This window comes from Anas platyrhynchos, chromosome 1 (assembly GCF_047663525.1).
Source record: "Anas platyrhynchos isolate ZD024472 breed Pekin duck chromosome 1, IASCAAS_PekinDuck_T2T, whole genome shotgun sequence".
Taxonomy (NCBI): Eukaryota; Metazoa; Chordata; class Aves; order Anseriformes; family Anatidae; genus Anas; species Anas platyrhynchos.
In genome coordinates this window covers 431,219-456,444 of record NC_092587.1, presented here as the reverse complement: position 1 = coordinate 456,444, position 25,226 = coordinate 431,219, and the positions used below count along the sequence as shown (strand labels likewise).

General features: G+C 42.5%; 1 protein-coding gene across 3 annotated transcripts in view; it reads right to left on the bottom strand.

Moving 5' to 3' along the window:
* Positions 1-25,226, bottom strand: part of SHANK3 (SH3 and multiple ankyrin repeat domains 3) — a 363,910-nt gene that overhangs the window by 244,093 nt on the left and 94,591 nt on the right. For all 3 annotated transcript variants that reach the window (XM_038180780.2, XM_038180783.2, XM_072035934.1), the window contains one exon: positions 6,363-6,429. In XM_038180780.2, the coding sequence (XP_038036708.2) occupies positions 6,363-6,429 (67 nt within the window). The remainder of the gene's footprint in view (positions 1-6,362; positions 6,430-25,226) is intronic.

The following is a 25,226-nucleotide window of genomic DNA, read 5'->3' as shown; positions in this document are numbered from 1 at the left end:
TTAAACTGTTGCATGCTTTTTTGGGGGGATATTAAAAAGCAGAAAGAGTTCAACATAAAGCCATGCAAAGGCTCAGAAGCTGGTCAAGCTGACCTAAACTAAGAAAATAAATAAACAGAAGCTAGTCACTGTTTGCCAAGGTAACAGAGAGTCACAAATTTGTATAGTGGGAAAGAGTATACTCCACAATAGAAACTTTCTGCATAAGAAACTTATGCAAAAGTTTGCACAGAGTTGTGCAAGTGTTTGAGTTTTCACCACAAGGTCACAACACTGGCCACTCTGGTCTTGAAATTTATTGTCGCATCAGCATCATTTTGAGGAACTTGTCAAACTCTCCATGAAAAAAATAAATCATAGAATCATAGAATGGCTTGGGTTGGAAGGGACCTTAAAGATCATCTAGTTCCAACCCCCCTGCCATAGGCAGGGATACCACACACTAGATGAGGTTTGGCAGGGCCCCATCCAGCCTGGTCTTGAACACCTCCAGGGATGGGGCATGCACAACTTCTCTGGGCAACCTGTTCCGGTGCCTCACCACCCTCTGAGTAAATAACTTCTTCCTAACATCCAACCTAAATCTCCCCTCTTTCAGTTTAAAACCATTCCCCCTTGCTCTATCATTATCTACCTGAGTAAAGAATCCTTCCCCAACCTTCTTATAAGCCCTGTTTAAGCAATGGAAGGCCACAGCCTCTGTTGTCCCTACATGAAAGAGCAGAATGAGTGATAGTGCTCCAGCTTAACCAAGCTCAGTAGCCTCTTTGTTATATCACAAATATGGGCCCCACACAGGCAGCAAACCTCTCAAGAGAGATTGTCTGGGCAGCAAATGGGAGCCTCAGTGCCTCTCAGAGGGGCGTCTCCAAATACCAACACCCTCTGTGCTTTTTTTTTTTTTTTTTTTGTGGCACTAGTTTTTATACAAGTGGTTTGCTGGTCCACCTTTTTGCAGTTGCCCTTTCCTGGGTCTTGACCGTTACCATTGTTGTCATTGACACTCCTTTTCTGAGCCCCAGAGCATCATATCTGCTGGAAGAATTGGAAGATGTTAGATTTTTCCACTTTCTGGGTAATCCCAGACTGAGCTTACAGACAGAGTTTCTGACATACACCTTCAGAGTTCATGGAGATACTTGGCTTTGGATGAGGAAGGCACCTGAAGGACAAAGGAAACACTGAGCTCAGGTTGGATTCATGACACCTTAATTGGTGAGAAATAACTTATTCTTTGGTTTGACCTATAAAATGTCATAAAGTTGAGACTTCAAAAACAACTAACAATTCAATGCCCGAAGCCTCATGTAATCTTCCTGATGTGTCATGGTTTAAATTAATATGCTGGCATCAATTGACACAGAGAAGAAAACTAGGCCACATGCATCAGGGTATGGGATGGGTACCTAATGAGGAGTTAGGTGACCAGATCGTCTTCTGACCTAAAAACCTTGAAAAAAATCTGTCCTAAGGTAGCAGGAGAGAGGAAGAGGAATTGCACTGTGCCAGCAATTCTACCCATACAGAACTAACAGTAAGCCAGGGCTGTAGGATCTTCAGCAGACATGGGCCAAAAGTCTAACACATCCCAAAATGGGTCAGTGAAGCTGCAGAACCATACCAGAGGAGATGAGTTACTCAGCCACCCCTGCCTGTACACCTAAAGAAAACAAATGTTGTTATGGTGCACTTCAGTTTGGCAAACAAATGCTGGTGATCTGATACAGATTGTAATTCCCCAACAAAAAGATATTTTACATAATATAGGGTACTTCTTTGGGGTCTCACTATGACTGATAATGAATTAATTCCTTTGACTTGAAGTTAGTGGTTGCTTAGTGACCATGAATCATGACCTGATTATATTCAGCATAAGAAAAAAGAATCCTCAACCAGTCTTATGTACATGTACTGCTTAAGGTTAATTTCTCAGTATTGAGCTAATGTTATATTATTTTCTCCAGATCTACTTCCATGTAGATAGAGTAAATACGAATAAAAAAAGGAGTTCAAAAAAATTAGCAAAGTTACAATACCACAATTGTAAAATAAAGCAGCTGTGGTTAAATGCCTACTTGGACAAAAGTGGCAAAATGAAAACATCAATTGGTATTGCAAAATATATTTTCCATATTTGAAGTTTAAATAACTGAAATCAATATAGACTTGCAATACACTCTAAATTGATAAGGGGAGCTAAAACATTAACAACAAAAAAAAAGAGTTCTCAGAATGGAGGAAAATTTTAAGAAGCTTTTTGGTCATTTTGTAGATGTACAAGTAAATTCTAAAAGAAGCAGAAAGAGGCACTTGTATCACATCATGATGACAAAGCATAGGAAACTACTAATTAGCCGAAACAAACACTTAAAAATTTGCAGGCTAAGAAAACTTCCCAGAAAGATGGATAATGAAAATTATTGAGCAGCTGACAAGTGATCCAACTGATAAAAATAAATAAATAAAAACTATGTGCAATTAACACTACTGGTAATGTTTTAGTGGAAAACAGGTAATGTGGTACACACCTGATGTTACTGAATGGAGTTACACACATGGCTGGTAAATTCTGATGTGGATTTAAGACTTGAAAGCTGATGGAACAAACAAATGGACATGCCAGGAGGCCGATGGTGGTGCTCCAGAGAGGACCGAAGGTTCAGGCGCAGCCCCACTTGCACTGTTTCCCACTGACCAGATCTTGGTGTCTGATACCCATGCAGCCTTTTTCCTCTGCCATCCCTTGCTTTTCTAAATCTGCCTGGCATGCTCAGAGACCAGGTTCTGCAGCTATGCGCAACAGGGTTAGGGCTGCCCTTGCCGTTCCAAAGAATATGGGCAAGAGTGGACCACCACTAATGAACAAGCACTGTGCTATGCTGCTTCAAGCACACACAGGATCTGTAGTCTCATTGCCAAGTCCTCATGATCCAACCTCTCAGGTCCAACCAAGAGAAAAGGCTGCATTTACTACACATGGCATTCTATCTGCAGACTCATAAAATATGAGAATCAGAAAAAAAAAAAAAAGGGGGAGAAAAACAAACAAACAAACAAACAAAACAACAGCCCAATTCCATAATATCTGCAAATGTTCTCCACTTGTAAGAACACATTCTCCCTCCCTGGATTTGCAGCCTTCCACTCTATCTTCAACTTCAGTGCTGGTGCCTGTGATGGAACAAGCAGATCTTGGTGCCTGCACTGACTGAAAGGACAGAGAACTGTGCACAGGAAACTATGGAGAAAACTGCACAAGAAGTCCTGCAGCCCAATGGCCTGTTAAGAGCAGGCACTGATCACCCAAAATCCTCGCTGTGGACATTTTTGGGCATCTTCCTTAAACTATATCAACCCTAGCTAGATCCATGAACTGAATGCTTGTAAGCAGATAGAGCACATCAGATGGAGCACAGTTTTGGGTTATTTTCACCTAAAAGAATTTACAGACTCTCCAGACCTACTGTACATTGTGAGACAAATCACAGCAACTGGGGACAGCCAGCTCCACCTCAGAAGTACACTCCTGATCCAAACAAACGTTGATGAATGCTCTAAGAGCCAGAAACTACAGCTATGTGCAAAAGGCTGTTGTGCAGCAAGGACTGAAAGCTATTGCTAACTATCTTTCCTTCCACAGCCTTAACACAGCAGGTCCTCTCTGAATATTCCTGATGGTGGGGGCCACCAGCTCTTGTCTCACAGACAGATGAGTGCTGCCTAATAGCAGGAACTTGAGAAGATTTCTCCAAGAGCTATCACATACAGTGCTGCACTATCACGTATAATTCTACCCTTTTCTACCAGATTGTTTTAGTATTTCTGCAACTATTGGGATGAAACTCTCAGGAAAAAGGAATAGAAACTGCCAGACTGCCTAGCCCTGACCCCTTCCTTATCCTAAATCATGCCAATCTGCTCTCCTCCAGTCAGACACTCACACTTTTCAGATCTTAATGAACTTCAAAAAACAATTTCTCCTTCCTTGGGAAATTCATCTGCTAGTCCCATTGACTCCAGGTGGATACCATCTGGACCTGCTGGTTTGTGTGTGATTAGTTTGCAACTGTTATCTGACCTATTTTATATAAACAGCCGTATCTAGAACATGAACAATTCATTCTTACCCAACACGTTTTCATGCCATTTTTTCATCCATGCCATTTTTCAAGAAAAATAATTGAGCCATTCAATCACATATGGAATCACAGAAAAATTTAGTTTGGAAGGGGACTTTTGGAGGTCATCTAGTCCAATTTCCCTCTCACTGCAGTCTCTTTCCTCTTAAATTACTAGGGTAGCTTTCTTGTGTAAGAAATTTTTGTCTTTTCCTCACATCCTTTCTGACTCTTCTCACAAATCCTCGGCATCAGTGATAGTTAGCTGAGACAAGAAGCCATAAAAGGATGGGTTAAGGTGCAGGTTTCTAAACACACAGCCACTTCCAAGAACCAAGCCCAATACTCAAAGGCTGTTTCAGGCTGTACAAGTCTTTCCACTTGATGACTTCTTGTGGGTTAACCCCAGCAGGCAGCTAGCATCTCACAGCTGCTTGCTCACTCTACCCAGGCAGGACTGGGGAGAGAATCGGAAAGATGAAAGTGAGAAAACTCATGGGATGAGATAAAGACAATTTAATAAGTAAAGCAAAAGCTGCACTCACAAGTAAAGCAAAACAAGAAATTTGTGCACCACTTCCAATTGAAAGGCAGATGTCCAGCCATTTCTGGGAAAGCAGGGCTTCATCATGCACAATGGTTACTTGGGAAGACAAGCACCATAACTCCTCCCCTCTTTTCCTCCCTTCCTCCTTCTTTATCCCCAGCTTTCATTACTAAGCATGATATCATACAGTTGGTCAGTTTGGGTCCCTTGGTTGTATCCTCTCCCAGCTTCTTGTGCACTCCCAGCCTCCTTGCTGGCAGGGCAGCACATGAAGAAGAGCAGTTTCAGACTCAGTGTAAGCACTGCTCTGCAATAACTAAAACATCGGTGTGTTATATCAGCACTGTCTTAATCATAAATCCAAAACTAGCACCACACTAGGCACAACAAAGAAAATTAACTCTATCCCACCCAAAACCAGGACATGTCCTGATGATTCATTACCTTCTGTGGAGGTACATGCACTCAGACAACAGTGAGCATAAAAGTCTTTGTGAACACCACAAGAAAGAAGGGAACATAGGAAGTTAACACTCTTTATCTCTTTGCCACAGCAAGCTTACAGATTTCCAACTGCCCTTATAAATAGAATGAGCTCAACAAAAACATCCACGTTTGTTATACGTTCTGGGAAGTTTGACACAATTAGACAAAAAGAAATAAAGCTTTCCATTGTACAAGTACTTATTTATGGCTTCCATACAAAGTTTTTTAACTTCTACGTCATTTAGGCTTCCCAAAAATTTCTCTGAGAAAGGATCAAGGGGAAAGATTAGAGAGAAAGAAGAAATGCATGTCATAACCTCTACTTCTGCTTGTCTCATGCGTTTACCTGAATTGCTGTATGCCATTCCACAGTCTTTTTGGAATCCAAAACATAGCATCACACTAGCTACAATAAAAAAAAAATAACTCTATCCCAGCCAAAACGAGGACGTGGCCTTATGATTCTTTACTTTCTGTGGATTTCACATTCACCAAGAATTAACTCTTTACATTGGCTTGTCCCCTGCTCTAGTGAGCTCTGATCCAGTCAACTTTCTGGAACAATTCAGGAAAACTCAACAAGTGGTATGATTTTATACTTAACCTAAAATTCAGTTTTGCATGACATATATTTCATGACAATATCTACACCAAAGGAGGAGAAAGGACGTGCTGCAAGGAAAAAAGCTAAACAGGAAATCCAAAAATATTCCTCCATAAAGAAACAATACCAGAATACTACTTCACTTTTTCTTATAGAAGCTCCAGTGTGGGGCAGCTCCATTGCCATTATCGCTACTAAGAGAGAGGACACATCTTGCACCAAGTCCAGTTAATAGTCTTAGCATGAGAGCATCTCTGATATGAAAGGGCTTCAAGGATGCAGAGAGAGAGAAAAGGCAAGGGATTTCACAAAGAGCTTTTCAGACCCACTCCAGACCAATCTGTCTAATTCTTTAGTTTGCTAATCGCAGCAGCCACAAGCAAACACTGGACTGAATAAACTCACTGAATAATGATGGCCCCGAGAGGAAAGTAGATGTGTCCTGATGCTCCCAAGACCCAAAACTAGCTGCAGGCTGCAGCTTCCACTGATCACTGCAGGCAGCACTAGGAAACCACCAATTAACATATCCATTCTAAAATAGTCCTGGACTCTACAGTAAGATTAAAAAGGGAGAAAAGGTGGAGAGAAAAAAGATCAAACTCACCAACATCGGACTCTTTGTGGGTTTTGATGATTTCAGCCAATTCAAAATTTCCTGCAATGATGGCCACCTGAAAAGAGAGGGAGGGAAGACAGTTGAGCAGCTCTGAACAGCACTGAACCCGTGCTTGCTTGCACAGATCCCGCCATATGGACTAATAACAGCTGCCTTCCATGGTGGACGCAGAGCCAACAATTGTTCTGCCTCAGCTCACTCAGTCAGTAACCCCAAGGTGTAAATACACTCTCAGCATTGCAAGGAGAATTTATGTCGATTGTTTGTGCAATGAGAAGGTGGCAAATAGCTCAGAGATAACCATTCCCATCTCCTCAGAGTTTGGTGGTGATATGCCTAACACCAGCTAAGAATTAATTTTAGGTCTTGCAGGTACTGACCAGCTTTCTCAAGCCTGAAGGCTTTCAGCGAACCACAGTTAGATGATGAAAAGCAGCTTACCAGAAAACCAGCTTTCTGTATGTCCTACCTGAACAGTCCCCAGGACTAGCTCCTGCTCACTCCAGGCTGCATTGGCTGAGGAACCACTTCCACTCAGCCGCTGCAGCAGCTTACCCCAGGAAAGCCATAACATATTAGACAACATTAAATATTGCTTTACCCAACACCCATCCTGTGGTTTCTCTCCACATGAAAAATCTTAAATAACTCAAAAGGACAGGGGAAGAGGGGAAGCTGAATGTGGATCGGCCAAGGCAACACACAGACATGGTCTGCCTTTCTCCAGGAACTGCTTCCACAGATGCTCATGTCCTGCAGAACACCAGCAGTCCTCAAGAAGGTAGGTTAGAACATGAGTAAGAGAAAACAGACTGACATGCTACTCTCTTGAAGCAAGTACTCAACAGATAGACTAGAGACATTACATCAACTCTTTGTTGATTTCTTATATCTTTTGTGACGGGGGGGGAGGGTGGAAGGGGTGGGGATGGAAATACAGCATTGAATCACAGCTAGTAATTCCAAACTAGTTGTGATGTTTTTTTCAGAACAAGGTCCAAAAATATTCTTTTAAAATGTGAAAGAACCACAGTGAGGTGGGTAGCAGAACATGAAGTCAGTTGCTGGTCCTCAGAATATTACACTGGAAGAACTGTGCTGGACCGAACTGTTAAAGTCTTGCATTTGATACAACTGCCCCTGTACACCAGTGCCTCTCCTGTCCACGCAGCAGCATATCCATATCATGCTTACATGGCAGGAACCCCTGAGGACAGCGCAGCACCTACAGCTGATTTGGGAATGAGAACCAGCTGGACCAGAGAGATTCCCAGTAGAAAAAAAAGTGCTACTGCTCAGAGCATGGAAACACCTCTAAGAGCAGGCTGAGATACTGATGATTATATTGCCTGTCCATGCTGGGACCATTTTGCTGTACCCCCACACTTTTTTAAACTTAGGAGTGACATATGGGACAAACAAATTTGATCAGGCAGTCAGTAGAAACTGAATCAGTCCAGACACCGACAGAGTCAAGAGCAATACTGGCAGCTCCAGCTGCCTGTTAAACATTTTCCTGCCCTCCTACAAGAACAGCTTTTAGAAATACGAGATTCATTTGCATTTTACCACTAACTTGTGATGAAGGGATATTTTTAACTTAGTGACTCAGTACAGCATGTACACCTCTCTACTACGATCCTTTATCAGCAGAAATAGTCTTACTATTCTCAATAATGCTCAATATAGCTCAACAATGTTTATATGGCTCTTTTTTTTTTTTCTTTCTTGAGTCCTAGAATTCATGCTGCAACTCCTCAGCCAGAACTGTAAGAGATCAGTAATGGCTGGAAGAAATGAAACCTTCTGCAATCTCAAAATGAGGCCACAGTAACAGAGAAAAAAGAGTAAGAATTGCTATTTTCCCCCAAGCTTGCTTCCAATTGTAATCTGTCTCTCTATATACATATACAAGGCTTACTGGCCCAAACATCACATTCTCTAAACAGGCAACAAAAGCTTTTGTACAGAAGGACAAATGACCAGAATCTGGGGAGGTTTGATAGCTAAAATACCCACGCTAACAAAAGACTGGAAAGGAGAACTTAGAAAAAGCATTTGAACTTCAAGGTTCTTCAAACAATTAACACTGCCTCAGTGAAAAATCCAAACTCAAAGTAAAAATTATGAGTTTCATTAGATATATCCAAAACATGATTCTATAGTGAATGCACATGCTGCAATGTGAACTGCTTCTGTCACTGCAAATACCCGATGGCATCCCTCCTGGTCAAGCTGCAGGTGGTGGAGGTCTCCTACGGCCTCACCCACCACCCAGCAGGGAGGTCTGACAGCTGACATGGGACCCCTATGTGCAGGCAACAGAAGCACTCTCTTTTATAGCCATGGAACTGTTACAACTTCCAGGAAAGGCGAGAAGAAACATGCTGAATAAGAAGTCTGCTAAGAATATAATCTCACATAAATCCCTAAGAAGAGAGAAGAGCCCTGCTGTTTACATTTTTCAATCCAACTTGGAAAACGCAAAGGAGATGAAAGGATTTCCCTTATTGCATTGTCACCTCAGCTGGGGATTCACGGCACACTGGTTTCCCCAGCAATGATTGTATTCGACAGACACCGTGCGAGCCCTGGACAGCAGGTCACCACAGGACATGGCTCCAGCTCTCGAGTCCCACAGTTTTCTGAGGGAGGAGAAGCCACAGCACAGAGCAACATGAAATCTGTTTTGCTGAGTCTCCTACGGATCAGGGGAGTTGTTTTTTTTTACATCTATAGGATATCCATCTGCTTAGCAGTGTTGTAGAAAGACAGCTCACCACTGGACTGACTGAGCTGCCCATTAAAGCCCATGACTCAGCCATGGGCATGAGGTTACCCAGTCCCACCAGCCACCATGAAGGCAGACTGCCAGCACAGCCAGGATCTTAGCAGTTTTGTGGTGGGCTCCAACCTGCAACACAGTATTTTACACAGGAAACATGAAGAACAGTTCTCCTGAGGATTAAAGATTTAAAAAAAAAAAAAAAGAAAAAAAAAAAAAAGAAAAAATCAGACTTTTCCTGATGCAATGACTGTGCAATAGTGAGTATATTTACCTTTAACTGGGAGGTCCAAGATGGATTAACATTATCTGCTCTTTGGTCCCTAAAGATATCCACAGCACCACCTCCCTCTGCTGAGGAAGGGACAGGTCCTGTGACACTTGAAGCTAACAGATTGCCACCACTGGAGATATCATATCGTAAAGGTCTCAAATGGAAGGAAAGTGGTGGGCTGGGAGACTGAAGAGTAGCAAAGCATATCAACAAGACATGAGTCAGAGTCTTAGCCAAACACATCTGATTATCTGATTTAAGGGAAGCCTCCAGCTGACACAAAAACTGATAAAGATCTCCATGAGGTATGAAGAAAAAGAGAGGATGGCAAATTTCAGTGGCTTTTGATGATACCTTCAAAAGGAAGTTGCATGAATGCAGCACAGAAGAACAGTGAGTAGATGCCACTGGGCGCAACTCTGAAAATGATATTTTTGAATATTTTTTGTACCCGAAAACGTACATACCCCCACTCACTTGAACCTCTGACTTGAGGAGAAGCAGAAAAAGATTTTTGCTGAATCAAATGAACCACCATAGTTTTTGTTCTGCATTAAACCCTGTTCTTAGAGGTACTTCTTATGTGCAAACTGCAACAATCAAAGAAGTCCAGAACTTTGCCATTATCACCCTAGGTGTGCAAAATCCATACTGACAGTATTGGGTGCAAAGGCAGCAAAGATAAGGCAAGAGCAGAGCCACGTCTGAGGCAGGCAAAGGTGAAGCTGCATTGGTTATAGGATTCAATGGGTCAGAAGGAAGCAATTATCAGTGATGCTGCTGGGCAAGAAGAGTGTGGATCTTCCATGGAAAAGTAGTCTCTTAGTTTTGGTGTAGGCAGCCCATTTAGTGTCATAACACTTTTAAGCTACTCAGCTTTCCTTAGACCCTGAGAAGCATCCTGTAACCATGACGGACTTCATGATGGCAACTATTTCCAAACCACTTTCCCCAAAATGTCTCTAGATACTGAGGCTTTCCATCGTTGATGGTTTCCTCCCACATAACTGAGTACTAAACTATTATTTTTAATCACCACAATTTATAGCAGTGCTACCTGAGTAAATATATCTGGATGTTTTTCAATGTTGTCTACCTTTACTTGGCCAGACAGACTTCAAGCATCTTCTACATTTGTTCTAGATTTCCAGAAATCTGGCACTCCTACTGGGTCATTCCCACTGCTCACATATGGTAGTTCCATCTGGACTGCCATATGAGCAGAAAATCTAGATACATTCATAGCAGTGTGTGCTGCCATTATATTGCACAGATGCAGCTAGTCTGATGCTTTCAGGAAGTGTCACTGGGGTCAGTCACTGTATGACTACACTGTAGACCAAACAGTTCCTGGAAGCAATAGACAGGCCTCCTGTGCATGAACTATACAGCTGATCTGAGACAAATGCATCTCAAATGCCCTCTGCTCCTGCAAACCAACTTGCTGTCCAAGGTCTATACAGCAAATGAGTTTTTTATTTTTTTATTTTATTTTTTTCCCTATGGACCACACACATATGCTTTGCTTTAGAAGAGGCAATTTAGCCAAGCAGTTAGACTAACATTCTGCCACTAAGTGTACAAGGAGTATCTGCTAACGATCTGCATCAGGCAGTGGGTACAGGTAAACACATATGAGAAACAGAAAAAAATTTCAAAGCTGTAACCATTCACCATTCAGCCCTAGCCCAAGAGAGATAGAGAATCTTCTCAGTACATTCAGATGAGGCATATGGAGCTACCGGAAAAACAAGATTAGTCTCCTAATGAGATGCACTAAAAGACCATCCTAAAGAGACTCAGGTAATGCTGTCATCTCTTCCATCAAGGGGAACAGGGTGTTCTGAACTCCAACACCCCTGGGAAGCTAAAAAACCTCAACAAGGCAGCTTAGAAATGCTGTGCTCAGGAAGTCTTTGAGCTGAAGCCATCAGCCTTGGCATGGGGGGATGGAGAGGGGGGGCACCTCCCTTACAGCCTGCTTTTGGAGACTTGCAGGCCAGAGCAGCGATGCACACAATAGCAGCTATACAGGCCAACAGTTTCCATGAACTGGCTGTGTTGCTGAAAGGCTGTGGAAGCGATCTTTGACTTCCCTCAGAGACAAAAAGTGGGTTGGTGGTATCTACTGAAGGCTCAGAGAAAGATTCTGCAAAGGAATAATGACAGGTTTGGCCAGAGCTATACAGCATCTGCACAGCAACTTCACGGTGCCATTAAACAGACCCTAAGAGGTCTAAGCACAGAGTGCTGAATGCAAGGTCCATGGATGGTCAGTGCTGGAGAAAAGAAGCCAGTCTCATATCAGTGGTGCCCACTGACAGGACAAGAGGCAATGGTTCTCTTGGAACATCAGGAAACATTTTTCTGCTCTGAGGATGACTGAGCACTGGTACACATTCCCCAGAGAGATTGTGGAGCCTCCGTTCTTGGAAATATTCAAGAGCCATCTGACTATGGTCCTGAGCAAGCAGTTCTGGGAGACCCAGCTTGAGCACAGAGGTTGAATCAGATGGATCCAGAGGTTCCTTTCAACTTCTGTGAAATGAGTATCTCAGACACTGGAGAGAGGGGAGACATAAATAAGTACATTTCTCAACTGCCTTGTTCACATGGAGTCATGATGGATGCTGCTGTGTAAAGAAGGTAGCACAGGTTAAAGAGGATAGGCCAGTCCTTCTGGGAAAGAGCTAGTCATAGTCTGGCCTCTGGTCCAGCCAGTGCTAAAGGATGCTCTCAAAGGACAGGGCAGCATGTAGAGAACAGTCCTTACCATCAGAATTAGAATTGCCTCTGACAGACCTCCTGAGAGCTATCAGAAAAGTGGGCCCATGTGAACCTAATGAGGTTCAGCAAGTCCACGTGCAAGGCGCTGCACCTGGGTCAGGGCAACCTCAGACATGGGTGCAGACTGGGAGAAAAACGCATTAAGAGCAGCCCTGCAGAGATGGACTTGGGGGTTCTGGTAAATGAGAAGCTTGACATGAGCCAGCAGTGTGTGCCTGAAGCCCTGAAGGCCAACTGCATCCTGGGTTTCCTTCCTAAGGTCCCTTCCAGCCCAAGCCATTCCATGATTCTATGAAATTCAGGGCTTCCCATGCAAAGCTGAGACTTCAGTGTAACATCTGTAAATGGAACATGACTGCTGCAGGTCAGGGAAGATTTCAAGTCAGCAGCATCATCTGGATAATCGAAGCTGAGATGGCATCTGACTCAGAATTAGATCAGTCTCACACTGAAGACTGGAGGAGGAGTGGGAGGGAACCAGGCCAGAAACCTGATCAATTTCTGTAAGACAAACTTCAAATGAAAAGTGAGAGAAAACAAATTAAATAAAATGAGGATAAGAAGAAAGCCTTGAGAGAGCAAGTAAAATAAATACATAATAAAAAAAGAAGTTCTTCAGAAAACTGCTCCTTGGTAAGCAGCCTGCCTTGTACCTGGAGCAGCACACAGGCACATACCTCTAGATGCCCACAGAGGCAGCACACAGGAAAGGAGGATGTGTGTCCCGTGCACAATGGCAAGCCTGGGGTACACGTTCATTTGGCATATACACTCAATCTTTGAGCATTGCCATGCTTGGCCTCTCAAAAAGCAACTTTCAGCCTATTACATGATGACAGAAAATCAATCATGCTCAGATAGTCTTTTCCTCATCTGCTATCTTATACTCTAGCAATGGGAAGCTTAGAGTTTAACTCTTTATGATTGATAAGAGAAGCTGAATAGAGCAGTGACCTACAAGGAGAAAACATTTTAAATCTGTCACAAAGAAGAAAAATCACAGGTCCATCAACGTCCTTGGTCCATCAAAGATGCAGATGATACAACTGTAGGCAGCATGTAGAAAAGGCTAGAAGGCTGGAATTTAGTAGGAAAAGGTGAATGAATTATTCCCAAATGGCAGAGCATACAGAATGGAAATTTACCAACTAAAAGGAAGGAAGATTGCTGATAACATTTTCTAAGCAAAATTAATAATTTAATAGACAAGTCTCGATAAGTTTCAGAAAGTCTTGAAAAACTAGTAATGGAACTTTTCATGCCCATTAAAATACTGGGTCTTGGAAAATTAGAGAAATTCCAAGGAACAGGAGGATCACCAGTGCTCTCAAATATTTATAATTATCAAAAACATTGACCTCAGAAACCAGAGAATGAGCTGCCTGGCATCAGGCACATGGATGTGAGACAAAATGAACAATTCCCTCGCTGCCTGGTGGCTTCCAGCCCCCTGCAGACAGCCTGCTGCAGAGGAGTCAGGCAGCTCAGCGGCACGCTGACCCTCCCAGCCGTGCTCCCCTGGCGCTGTGGCTGGCACGATGCTGGCTGCCGGTCAGTGTGAGCCACCACCTGAATTGGCTGCTCGCACTGAAGGGACTGCTCTGCATGTGACAGCTTCATCTGAGCACATCAAACTATCAGCCCTTCTGAAATAAGAAAAAGTTTTATGTTAACCATGTAAGGGCTGAAGTTTCAATTACAGAGCAGGAATTGACAGAAGAAGAGTATGCTCTCTCATTTCATTTCTTTTCTTTTGAGAAAAGCAATTTCAGCTTTCTCAAAAATGAACTCAGTTTTCCTCTCTTACCTGTTTTCCTCTTTATTTTCCTTCCTGTTTCTCATTCTGCTAAGAAGCCAGAACTCACCTTTGTATTTTCAGTAATGGTGCCTCACACCTTCTCCCATCCCCCTGCTTTACAGTTGCATTTTTTGCCTGTATCTGGGTTTATATTCATATTGTTTCCATCCATTACTGCACCTTTTTCTCATCTGATCGGTTTTCTTGCTATTCAAAACATGGTCAGAAATATAACAATACTTTATGAATTACATAGCACAAAAAATATTAACTACACTCGCAACATCTACTTTGTTTTCTAAAATCTTCAGAGACCATGTACAGTACATTAAGAATACTGATGCATATTTAGCATTTAGAATGCTTCTCTAAATTATTTTCGCCTGCATACCTTACGCCAGTTTTGACACTACAGACTTTAATTAGATTTTATTCTTCCTTTACTGATAATTTCCTTATTTTTTTTTGAAAAACTTGTTAAAAGAAGAAGGCATAATACATAAATTGACAAATAAATACACTGATTGACAAGTTTATGAGTCTGGCTGACAAACAACTATGTCTGAAGTCAGAAAGATGAAATTCAGGTCTAGCACAAAGTGTTACACTTGGAACAGAGAAATAAAATGCATAAATACGAGGCAGAGAATAACTGGCTAAGCATCATGAAGCAAAAAACTGTGTGGTAGCATCAGTAACCCCAAACTAAACACAAGCCAAGAAAATGGTGATATTACATAGACAAATTTAATTATTTGTATTACAATAATGTATCACAAGTTGGCAAGGACCCATCTGGACTGATACATTCAGTTTTGGGACACAGGTCTTTAAGAATGAGGTAAACAAATTGAAAGCCGCAAGTTGGAAAAGAGACTTGGAAAAAATGAAGACTGAGGAAAAATGGAAAGAACTGGGCTTGTTCATCTTAAATCTTTGGAAAAAAAAAAAGTATTACAAAAAGGCTGGTGATCAATTATCCTACCGATCCACTGCTGGAAGGCCAAAAAAAATACACTTACCTTTCAAAAAAAATTAAAAACTAACAACAAATTTCTGATTTTCTCAGCAGAGATAAGCACCGACAAAAACTACTTTGCCTGGATGCAGAGTTTCCTTGGCTGATAGGTGTGAAGCAGATTTGACAAACATTTCCAGGGCCGATTGCCTACTGAGGGTAGCTAGAAAATGTGGTATCTGGATTTCCATTCAAGACATCCGTGTCCAAAAACAAATGATACAGCAAATTTAGCTTTTTTGGTGACAGTATATTCAGATTGGGTCCAGAATATATTGATTATATACATATTATTTGTTATATATAAATAACTTGCTAAAAATGCATTTGTTGATGTAGAAATGTTGTCAAGGACGGCATTACTCAGTGGCTTTGCTCCCCAACCTACCCCAACCTATCCTGTGCCAGTAATGACCACCTGGCCAAAGGTATTGATTCTGAGGGTAACACTGAAGACACACAGTCTGGTGGGATATGGGACAGGTCATGGCTACAGCAGAATCTGAGCCAAAATCTGATGTTTGCCTGAGAGCAGCCAGCCTAAGCAACACGAAGGGGAAAACAAACAAACAAACAAAAAACTTCTGCATAAACTCTCAGGATAAAAGTGTACAGCCAAAAAGAGTAACTGGATGTATCAACTAGATATACACGAGTTTAGTCAAGAGCTCTCTACATCACGGTAACAGGACCTGTGTGCACTAACATACTGGGATGCTCCTAGTAGCCATGGTAAAGAACATGGGAACAGAGAGGAAGATCTTATGTACACAAAAGTGATCCAGTAGCTATAAAAGCTACTTTAAGATGTGTGTGTGAAGGAAATAAAGTTATTTTGCTTATCTGTGGAGACATGATCCCTGTGCACAGGTACTGCAACATGGGGAAGAAGCTCAAGTACAAGGCTTTCCAGTTTCTGTAACACAGAGAAAAGCTAATAATGGGAGGATTAAATTAGGCAGAGTGGCACTGAGGTAAGACAACTTCTAGCAGCAAGGGTAATTAAACTGCTTTTGAAGAAAAGCGACAGACCCCACTGCAATTCTCATGCAGCAGACTGTATGTGAGCAAGGAGCACAGAACTGGTGGTCCCCATCTGCCATATATCCCACCCTCAGGGGTGGGGAAGGACAGGTCTGCCTGCACTGACTGGTGGCATTTCCATCTCTGAATCAAGCCCAAGTCTGCACTCCAGCAGGGTAATGAATTTTTGTTTTCAGGAGGAATGGGTTGTTTTATCCTTAATTCCCAATAGGCCTAAAGAGATACAATGATTTAAAAAAAAAAAAAAAGAGAGAGAGAGAGAGAGAAGACATCCACACACAAGCGAGGCATGTTATCTCCTTGGCTTATCAGAAAATCAGAGAACTGTAGAGACAAAATCTCCTCTGTGCCTGGAGAAACAAGGAAGGTGGTGGGAGCAGACGATGAGCACCCCAAAAGGTGTTGAATTCTGCTTGGCTTCACAGGCAAAATGAGGAGATGCCAGCCTCACATGTTGAAAACATTACCAATACTATTCTGAAAGGAACAATTAGGCACTACAGTTACTAATTATTTATTTTTGCTGCAAACTGTGCTTCTTAAATCCATATTATGAGGAAGTTTTTAATTAATTTTGAGTATAAGAAAAGCTAGTAGAATCTTGGTTACTATGCTATCTGATCATTGAAGACAACAAAGATCCTATAAGCATATAATAAATTTCTCAAAGGTCAGAAATTGTAATCAGTTATAACGTTAACCTTTAACGAACATACTTTTAAAGGTACAAAAAATATGTTTTCCCTCTCAGATAGATAGCAAATGCAGTAAGGATGAGGAAGATGTGTTACATTTTTTATACATAACAGGTTGAATAACCACTCCAGTGTGAACTGCCAACTGGAACTCCACACCTCCATAAATTATTTTAATTTCTACTATAGTAGAGCTAGAGATAAAAATCAGTAGGCTCTGCACACACTTACAAAAAACCACAACCCTTACAATCCAAACACTTGACAGGAGAGAACAGATGGAGGAGAACAAGGTTACTGTTGTAGTGAGGACAAGAAAAATATGGAGCTTATTAATAAAAATAATGGTATAGACATTTTCACAACAGCTAAAAAATGCTGGCATTAGTTAGTACTAACTCTTTAAAGCGTGTTAAATAGCAGATGATGTTTGTATATTTTACACATGTTGAGGAACAATGGCAGCTAGCTTGCAAGAGTTTACAGCTAAGCTAGCTAAAGTGTAAAATAACTATCTTTGTCATTTCCTTCCAAGTATACTTAACACTGACACTTGTAATCTACATAAGTAGAATTAGATGTATTATTTTCTATAACATCACAAGATATGATGTCATTAGTTAGTTATAAATCTAAACACTGTCAGCTAAAATTTAAGTTAAATTAGAAAAACCATTGTTAAGTGAAGACATTCTTTAACAAAATCACTCCATTTGAGAAAATTCTGTTGCCTGGGCAACATGACTGCAAATTGCAGAGTTCAGACCATGATGTCTATTTTAAAGCAACAAAATACAAATCTTTGAAGAAAATACATCTAACAACCTGTTTGTATTGTACTAAAAGCTGATGCAAATGGTATGTTAAGTTAACATCAAAATGCAAATCTTTAAGGATTTAAGGTGAACCGTTCAAAGTACTACCAGGCTATTAGGCCCAATTATGTGTGTGACAGATGCAAAAGATTGAGAAAGGTCAAGGTATGAAATGAGATATAGCAACCAAAGTGCGTAAAGAATACATGGGACACAAGAAAGCATAATAATGCTTCTGCAAGAGTGGATCAAGCACACCAGCAAATTGTCACGGGAGGAAAGCATTAGTATGATGAATGCCAGAGGGTTAACTGGCTTTTTGCTTTAGCTTTTTACTTTGCAATTGGTTGTGATCATTCAGCAAATATCACCAAATCAGCAAATTAGTTGGGCCTGATAAAACTATCACACGGTATTTAGGGCATTATTTGCCTTTGTGTCTGTTTTTGCAATCTGTCTATGAATTGCCTTTACTTTTCTACAAATCACCAGAGATCTGCAGACCATGTGTGAGTCACACAGCCAAAAATCTGCTGGGAGAAATCTGCAGAGTTAGTAGTGGTTTACTCCAATCATCTCTGAAGGTTCTCAGATGCCTGAAAAGGAGGGATGCTACCACTAGATTTAAAATATGCAGCACAAGAAAGAGAGAAACAGCATTAGAGAAGAGACAGCTTAATTTTATTGTCCAGAACAATGCTGGCTGAAGCAGACAATTTTTAAACAGAAGAACAACAGCATTAATTTGCAAAGAGCATAAGGAATCCAAGTTACTTCTATGACAGGGTAGCAAGCCAGGCTTTTTGAAGACCAAAGAAACTAAAGATACCATACAGCTGCCTTCACCAAAAATTTTGACAGTCTTATGTGACATTCTCAGAAACTATAGGAATTAAATGTAGGTGAAACTCCTGCTAAGTAGATGAAAAACTGATCAGAAAACTAATTCATAAATTACTGTCAGTCTAAAAACACACTGAATGGTTTCACAGGACCCTACCCCAGGTTCAGCAGTATTTATTTTTTTAATTAACATCTTGGATGATAGAGTACAGAGCCTGCTTATTAAATTCCTAAATGAGATGAACCTGGAAGGAGGTGCAAACTGATTAGAGGATTAGAATGAAAATGATTGTTGGAAACTCAAGAAATGTATGAGGAGAAAAAAACAGGATTTTACTCAATAGAGAAAACTATAATCTAGATTTATGTTCAAGGGTTATAGAAGATGGAGCCAGACTCTTCCCCATGATGCACAAAGAATAAGAGGCAACTGGCACAAGTTGCACCAGGTGAAATTTTGTTTGGGCACAATTAAAAGACTCTTCACTAGGAGAAAGGCTAAGTACTAGAACAAGTCCCAGAGAGGTGGGAATGCTCCAGCCATGGGAACTTTCTCAGAATTACTGGGAAAGGCCCTGAGTAACCTCACCAGCTCTGGGGCTGGCCCTCCTCTGAGCAGAAGAGCTGGACTAGAGATGTCCCAAGGTCTGCTCAACGTGAATCACTTGGGTGAGTCTGTGTTACCAGGCAGGGACACATTCCACAATGCAGCAGGCAACAGTCCTACTGTAGAAAATCTGAGGATTGCAGGATCACAAGCTCAACATGAATCAACAAAGTCACATTGTGGCAGAAAAAGGGAAAATATACCAGGATTTACAATTAGCCTCACCTTTAACCTGTGTGATGTAATCTCTCTGTTCTGTGCAGACCAGTTAGGGTGTCAGCTGGAGTAAGCTACTTTGGGGAACTGAATTAAATAAAAGATATGGGGAGAATCCACAGTAAATCAACAGTAATGATCAGATTATGCTTTCAAGGTCTCTGCAGGAAAACCTGCATGTTCTGGGACACTTAGTCCATGGAACAGAAGATGAGGTGGGGAAGGGGTGATGAGGCCATAAAAGCAGAAAGAAGGCAGCTGCAGCAAGGACAAAAATAATCTGTTTTTAATAACCAAGGAAAAGTGAAGGGCTTAAAATTCAATAAGAAAGATTCAGGTTAGATGTCAGAAAAAGCCTTCTGACAGCAGAGACAACTAAGCACAGAGACTGTGTTAGGAAGCTGCAGTCAATGTCCAGCACAGGAGGGTCTCAGGAGCAGGTCACACAAACACCAGTCATAAAGCATTCAGACAGTGCTGATTCTGTGTGTGGGAAGAACAGCACACAAAATGGTCTCAAGTTTCTTCTCAGTCTTATCTGCATATGGCCTGTTCAATAGGTGGCTGACACTGAATGAGGGAAGCACAGGAAACATCTAACCTTAACTTCAGGAGGTTTTCAGTATGGTCTCCAATAGCATCTTTATTGCAAAACAGGAATAGGCTGTTTTGGGTACATGTATGATGAGGTAGGCAGACATCTGGCAGGACCACCAGTCTCAAGGAGTGACAATCAGCAGTACGAAGCCCATCTGATGGCCAGTTACAAGCTCATTCCTCAGGGATGGCCGTGGCAGCTGGCACCATGTGGTACCTTCATTAACAGCCATGATGATGGAAGGAAAACCACTGTCAGCCAGTTTAGAAGCAGTCAACAGGCAACAAGAGCCAGGCTGTTCCTCAGAGGGGCCTCCAGCAGCTGTAGGAATGGCCACAAGGACTGGCAGAGACAAGCACCAAGCCCTGACTATGGCCTCCAGCAATCCTGGGGGATGGAATGGGACAGGACCAGATGGGGTGGCTGGATAGCAAATGGCTTTGCAGAAAAACCCAGGGATCCCCAGGGGCCTTCAGACCCAGCACTGACAGTGCTCTCGGGCAGTGAAGGCTGAGCTCATCCTGGGTAGTGATGGCTGATGGCAGCCAGCAGGTGTGGGCAGGGATGGCTCCCCTCCACTCAGCACTGGTGAGACCCATCAAGATACTGGGGCCAGGCTGGACTCGCCATCCTAGACCCCCTCACAGTAAGGGATATCCTTAGTACCCTTGGATGAATCCCATCTAGCTCCATAGACTTATGAATGTTCAAATAACATAACAGGTCACTTACAGTTTTCTGCTGGATTGTACTAGTTTCATCTCACTCCCTGCCATCACCTTCCAATCAGGGGGCTGGGTACGCTGAGAACAATTGGCCTGACTAATAAAGACTGAGGCAAAAAAGGCACTAAGTATTAAGCACACTTTTCCTCATTGTTCATCACTTTGTTTCCCCTCACATCCAATAAAGGATGAACGTTCTCATTAGTCTGCTGTTTGTTGTTAATATACATGTATTTATAGAATGTATTCATTGTCTTTTCCTGTAATTGCCAAATTGAGTTCCTATTGGGCTTTGGCCCTCCTAATTTTCTCCCTGCACAACTTCATACCAGCACTGAAGTCCTCCCGAGTTCCCTGCCCCTTCTTCCAGAATTCTTCCAAAAGAATTCATAAATTCCTTTTCTTCTTGAGTTCCTGAAGAAGCACTCTGTTTATTCATTTTACATGTGAAATTATCACAGCTAAATTATCCCCAGACCTAGGGAAAAAATCCAGTCATGAAGCAGAGATCTACATGCTACTCTGCAGTTTGAGGGATGAGTCACACACTAAACCCCCAGGACCTGTTGAGCACCTCCCCACTGATGCCATGGGCAGCCCCATCAATAGCTCAGACCCAAAGGCTGCCTCTTACTGAGGGAATCCCACATTAAGGTGTTTGCCCAAGTCACTATGTTTAGGTGAGTGGTACTTCACCCCACTACAAGTGGAAGAGATGAAGCCACTTACTTGTTCTGTGCTGGACGCATCCAGGAGCCTGGTCATCTCCTGACGTGCTGACACCACCATGCCTAGATGGGTACCTTGGCTGCCCACCAAATGAGGCATGCAAGAAACTGCTGCCAATCCCCATGCTGCTGCCCAGCACATCCGCTGCCCTACATCAGGCCATGATGAACCAGACAATGCTGAGCAACATCTCTGCTTTGCAGGGGGCAATCTTTGCACATGTACCCTCAATTCAGGCAACAATTTCTTTATGTCAAGCCAAACATTTTTCTGAAACACTGACAATGGAGTTAAAAATTATCTAAAACCTCTGGCTTGTGCTTGAGCTTCATGGTCAAGATCAGTCTTTCCAGCTGAGAAGCACTGATGTTAGCACAAGTGATTGAGAACACCATTCTGTGGCAAATACAGATGAGAAGCCTCTACCAGAAAAGGCAAGTCACAGTTCCAGTGAAGTATCTTCCATTACTGCTGGGAAAGAAGTAATGGAAAAATACATGCAGAAAGATGACTTACCAGTGACAACACATGCATGTAAACACGGATGTCAACTGGAAATAACCCAATCCTTACAGCTGGATTCATTTCCCTTTGAACTACCATGGGAGCCCAAGCTCATCTCCACCACCCCTCTCCTTCTGAGCCTGAAAACAAAAGCTACGGCATGCCCGTTGCCATTCCGGATCCTCTTCATAGGAAGTCAGTGCCTCGGAGGACTCAAATAAGAATGTACACAATAATCTAGCATGTGAACAAGATTGCTTGATGAACTGCAGCTTACCACCAAGCCTACATGTACGTTTGTGCTATGGATGACACTGAGGCAACCGCATACCTGCTGTAGAGAGCTCCTCAGGTCCTTCATGTGTGCACTAGCAGCAAACCGCTCCACCAACACGACTTCAGCTCTGAGGTGGTGCAGCAATCCAGTACACCTGGAGAAGGCAAGGGCCAACCTCCAGGTGTCAGGACCAGAAATATCTGGGGTTGAGAAATTAAACAAGTGATTCTGAAATGACTCAGCCACTGAAAACACATCATCCAGGAACATACAGGGGCAGTGTAAGTAACCTCCAAAACACTGTCCATATAATAAAAAAAAAGTCATCTTGACACTGAGAACACAAAGCACAGACTCCATGTTAGAGATACAAGATTTAGGAAAGAAAACTGGGAAATTAGCGGTATTAAGATAAAACTTGGATGTTCCTTAAAAGGAAACTGCATCTCCATCAGGTCACTGAAAAATACAGTGCAAGGTTTAAGTCATCTATTACAATGTGAACTTCTATTTTTTAAACAGGTGTAAGGGCAACTGGAAAAGCTACTTTTATTAAGTGAAGGGTTAAAAAATAACCCAGAGTTTTAAAGTAAAAGCATGACAGTTTGTGACCCCTGCCTTACTCCCACCAGCGTACTGGGCTCCTGAGAAAGAAAATACTTAAGTGAGCCCTTAAGACATCCAAAAGCCAGGGAGGAAAAGGAAGGCACGACCTGATGCACTGGCAGTGACAAGCTAGGTGCAAAGAAACCAAAGAACTTAACACAGCTAAGGCAGGGTTTTACCCCATCTCACAGCAACCACTCAGAATAGCTGGGACTGATGAACCCATGGGAAAAGGAGACACACAGGCACGGGTAGCAGAAACTAAATGGTTTGTATGGCTACTGAGCAGAAGCAGTTTAGGATTCTCCTGCTGTTTACAGGGAAATCTCTATATGGAAGAGATAGGGTTCCTCTGGTCACAGCAGCTCTCCAACCTGACAGTACATGGTAGACTGCTGAGAGACACAAGTGGCACAGTTGGCCCAGCCTCTGATACAGAGGTAGCAAAATCAGCAGGTATCTTAGAAGACACAGGGAAATAAGACAGATGGGCTCTTCCCATGTCTCATCTCTGTCTGTAATAATGAGGACATTACAGTATGGATGCATGGACAGCTAGATGGGGAAAAAAAAACAGGTTGGATGGTTCAGGTCAAAGAGATTGAATGGGTCTTTCTCTGCCTAACAGCTACAGACAAGTGGAACATGACAGAGGTCATCCGGTTTGCAGGTACCTCCAGACTGGTGATGATCAATATATTCAAGGGCGGAGCTACCATCAAGAGGGACCTGAACAGGCTGGAGGAACAGGCCAGGAGGACCCCCATAAAATTCAGAATGGACAAATGCGAAGTCATATCTGAGAAGGAAGCAACCTTGGCAATGACATGCTGAGGAGCGGTTCAGCAGAAAAGGCCCTAGAGAAAACATGCTGGATGACAGCCACAGGGACAATGACTTTTACAAGAGTAGAGGGTGTCTTCTTCCATCACACACACTTGTTAATGTAGACTCCAACAATCAAACTGTCACCTGGACATCAAACCTCATGAGACAGGAAGACTGTTTCACATAGCTCATTGACAGCGTCAGACGTGGATCGTCAATAAAACTTCATCAACAGGAGGACTTCTGATGGTCCCAGAAAGTCTCATCCAGCATCCTACTGGAAATAGCCCAGGCAGCACCAATTCAAGATTAGGGGAGACCATCTGCACATAAGATGCTCACCTGAGAATCAACAACTGTTCTGATAAAGTTCAGCTTGCAAAGGTAAATGGTTTCATTTCCAAGTCTAGTCATGTAATCTGCATACTCAGAAAGGGACATAGCTGTTCACAGAATTTGGAAGGTCATCTCTTTTGGAATCACTCTGTCAGCTGACATTAAGGAAAAAGAAAAGAGAAGCCCAAAACATTGCAAATGAACAGTAGCTAACACTTCATACTTCAATTTTTTTTTTAAAAAAAAGAACTGTAGACAGGCTGACCTGGAAGACTTGGAGCTATCAACAGTCCTATGCTTGAGCTAAAACGGGGATTTTGGGCCCACAGGGTGGGGGCCTGAGGTGAAGCTGGCGAAGGACATTAAGGATCTTGAGTGCCCTCAAGGCCCTGACAATACAGACCTGTAATGGAAGTGGTTATCTTCCTTGACACAATGTTAACCTCAAGACAAGGTAGACTCATGAAAACTGTCCCTGAAAAGGGCCAAGAAAAAGAGACAGAAATAAGAAATGGATCATTCAGTTGTTGGCAACTATTCAGCACTCAAGCATCTGATGCTGTATGATCCCAACACAATAATATCCTATCAGAAGCAAGAAAAGACAGAAAAGGGAGTCTAGAGGACAAAGGGGCATGTGGCATCCACAGAGCACCTTCCTAGTCCTTTCACAGAACAGAAAGGCTGGAGCAGGCTTAGGACAGATAGCATGAAATCTTTGACTGATCTATTCAAAGAGCCCCGCTTGCAGAGCTGTTGTGTCCAAACAGGATCAGTTTCCTTCCACCCCACATGCACTGTGACCACATCCACAGGGATGAGGGATCTGCAACAGGAGAGGCAGAAGGGAGCAAATGCAGGAACGCCCCACATGAAGCTTCTGCATGAGAGCCCTCCAGCCATGCTGAGAGCTCATTGTTTTGTCCAAACCATGTCCCATAGCATCTGACCCTGCTGGGGGAAAGGGAGATGTCCTCCTCCTCCCCCAGCAGGGTCAGACTGACCACTCAGCAACCATTCACTGTGTTTGCACAACCACCTACTTGTATGGCTGTCTACACATTACAACCATCTGCTGGATGCCTTTCTGTTGTTTAAATATGATGGTGGGTTCACCACATCCCCAGCTGCAACTGTCAGTCTTCACAGTCTTGGCTTGAGTGTTTGGCCTTCCCATTGCAGGCCCCTGACCCACAGCATGCTCCACTGGCCAGTGCCCCAAGTCCAGTCAGTGAGCACCTGAAGACACATGGGAGGTTTGATGTTTGTGAGACAGATAGTGCTTTAGTAGCGCTTTGTTTCTGATTCCCCACCAGCGATGCTGCTAAAATAGCTGGAAGGAAAAAAATATATATTACTATTTTCCA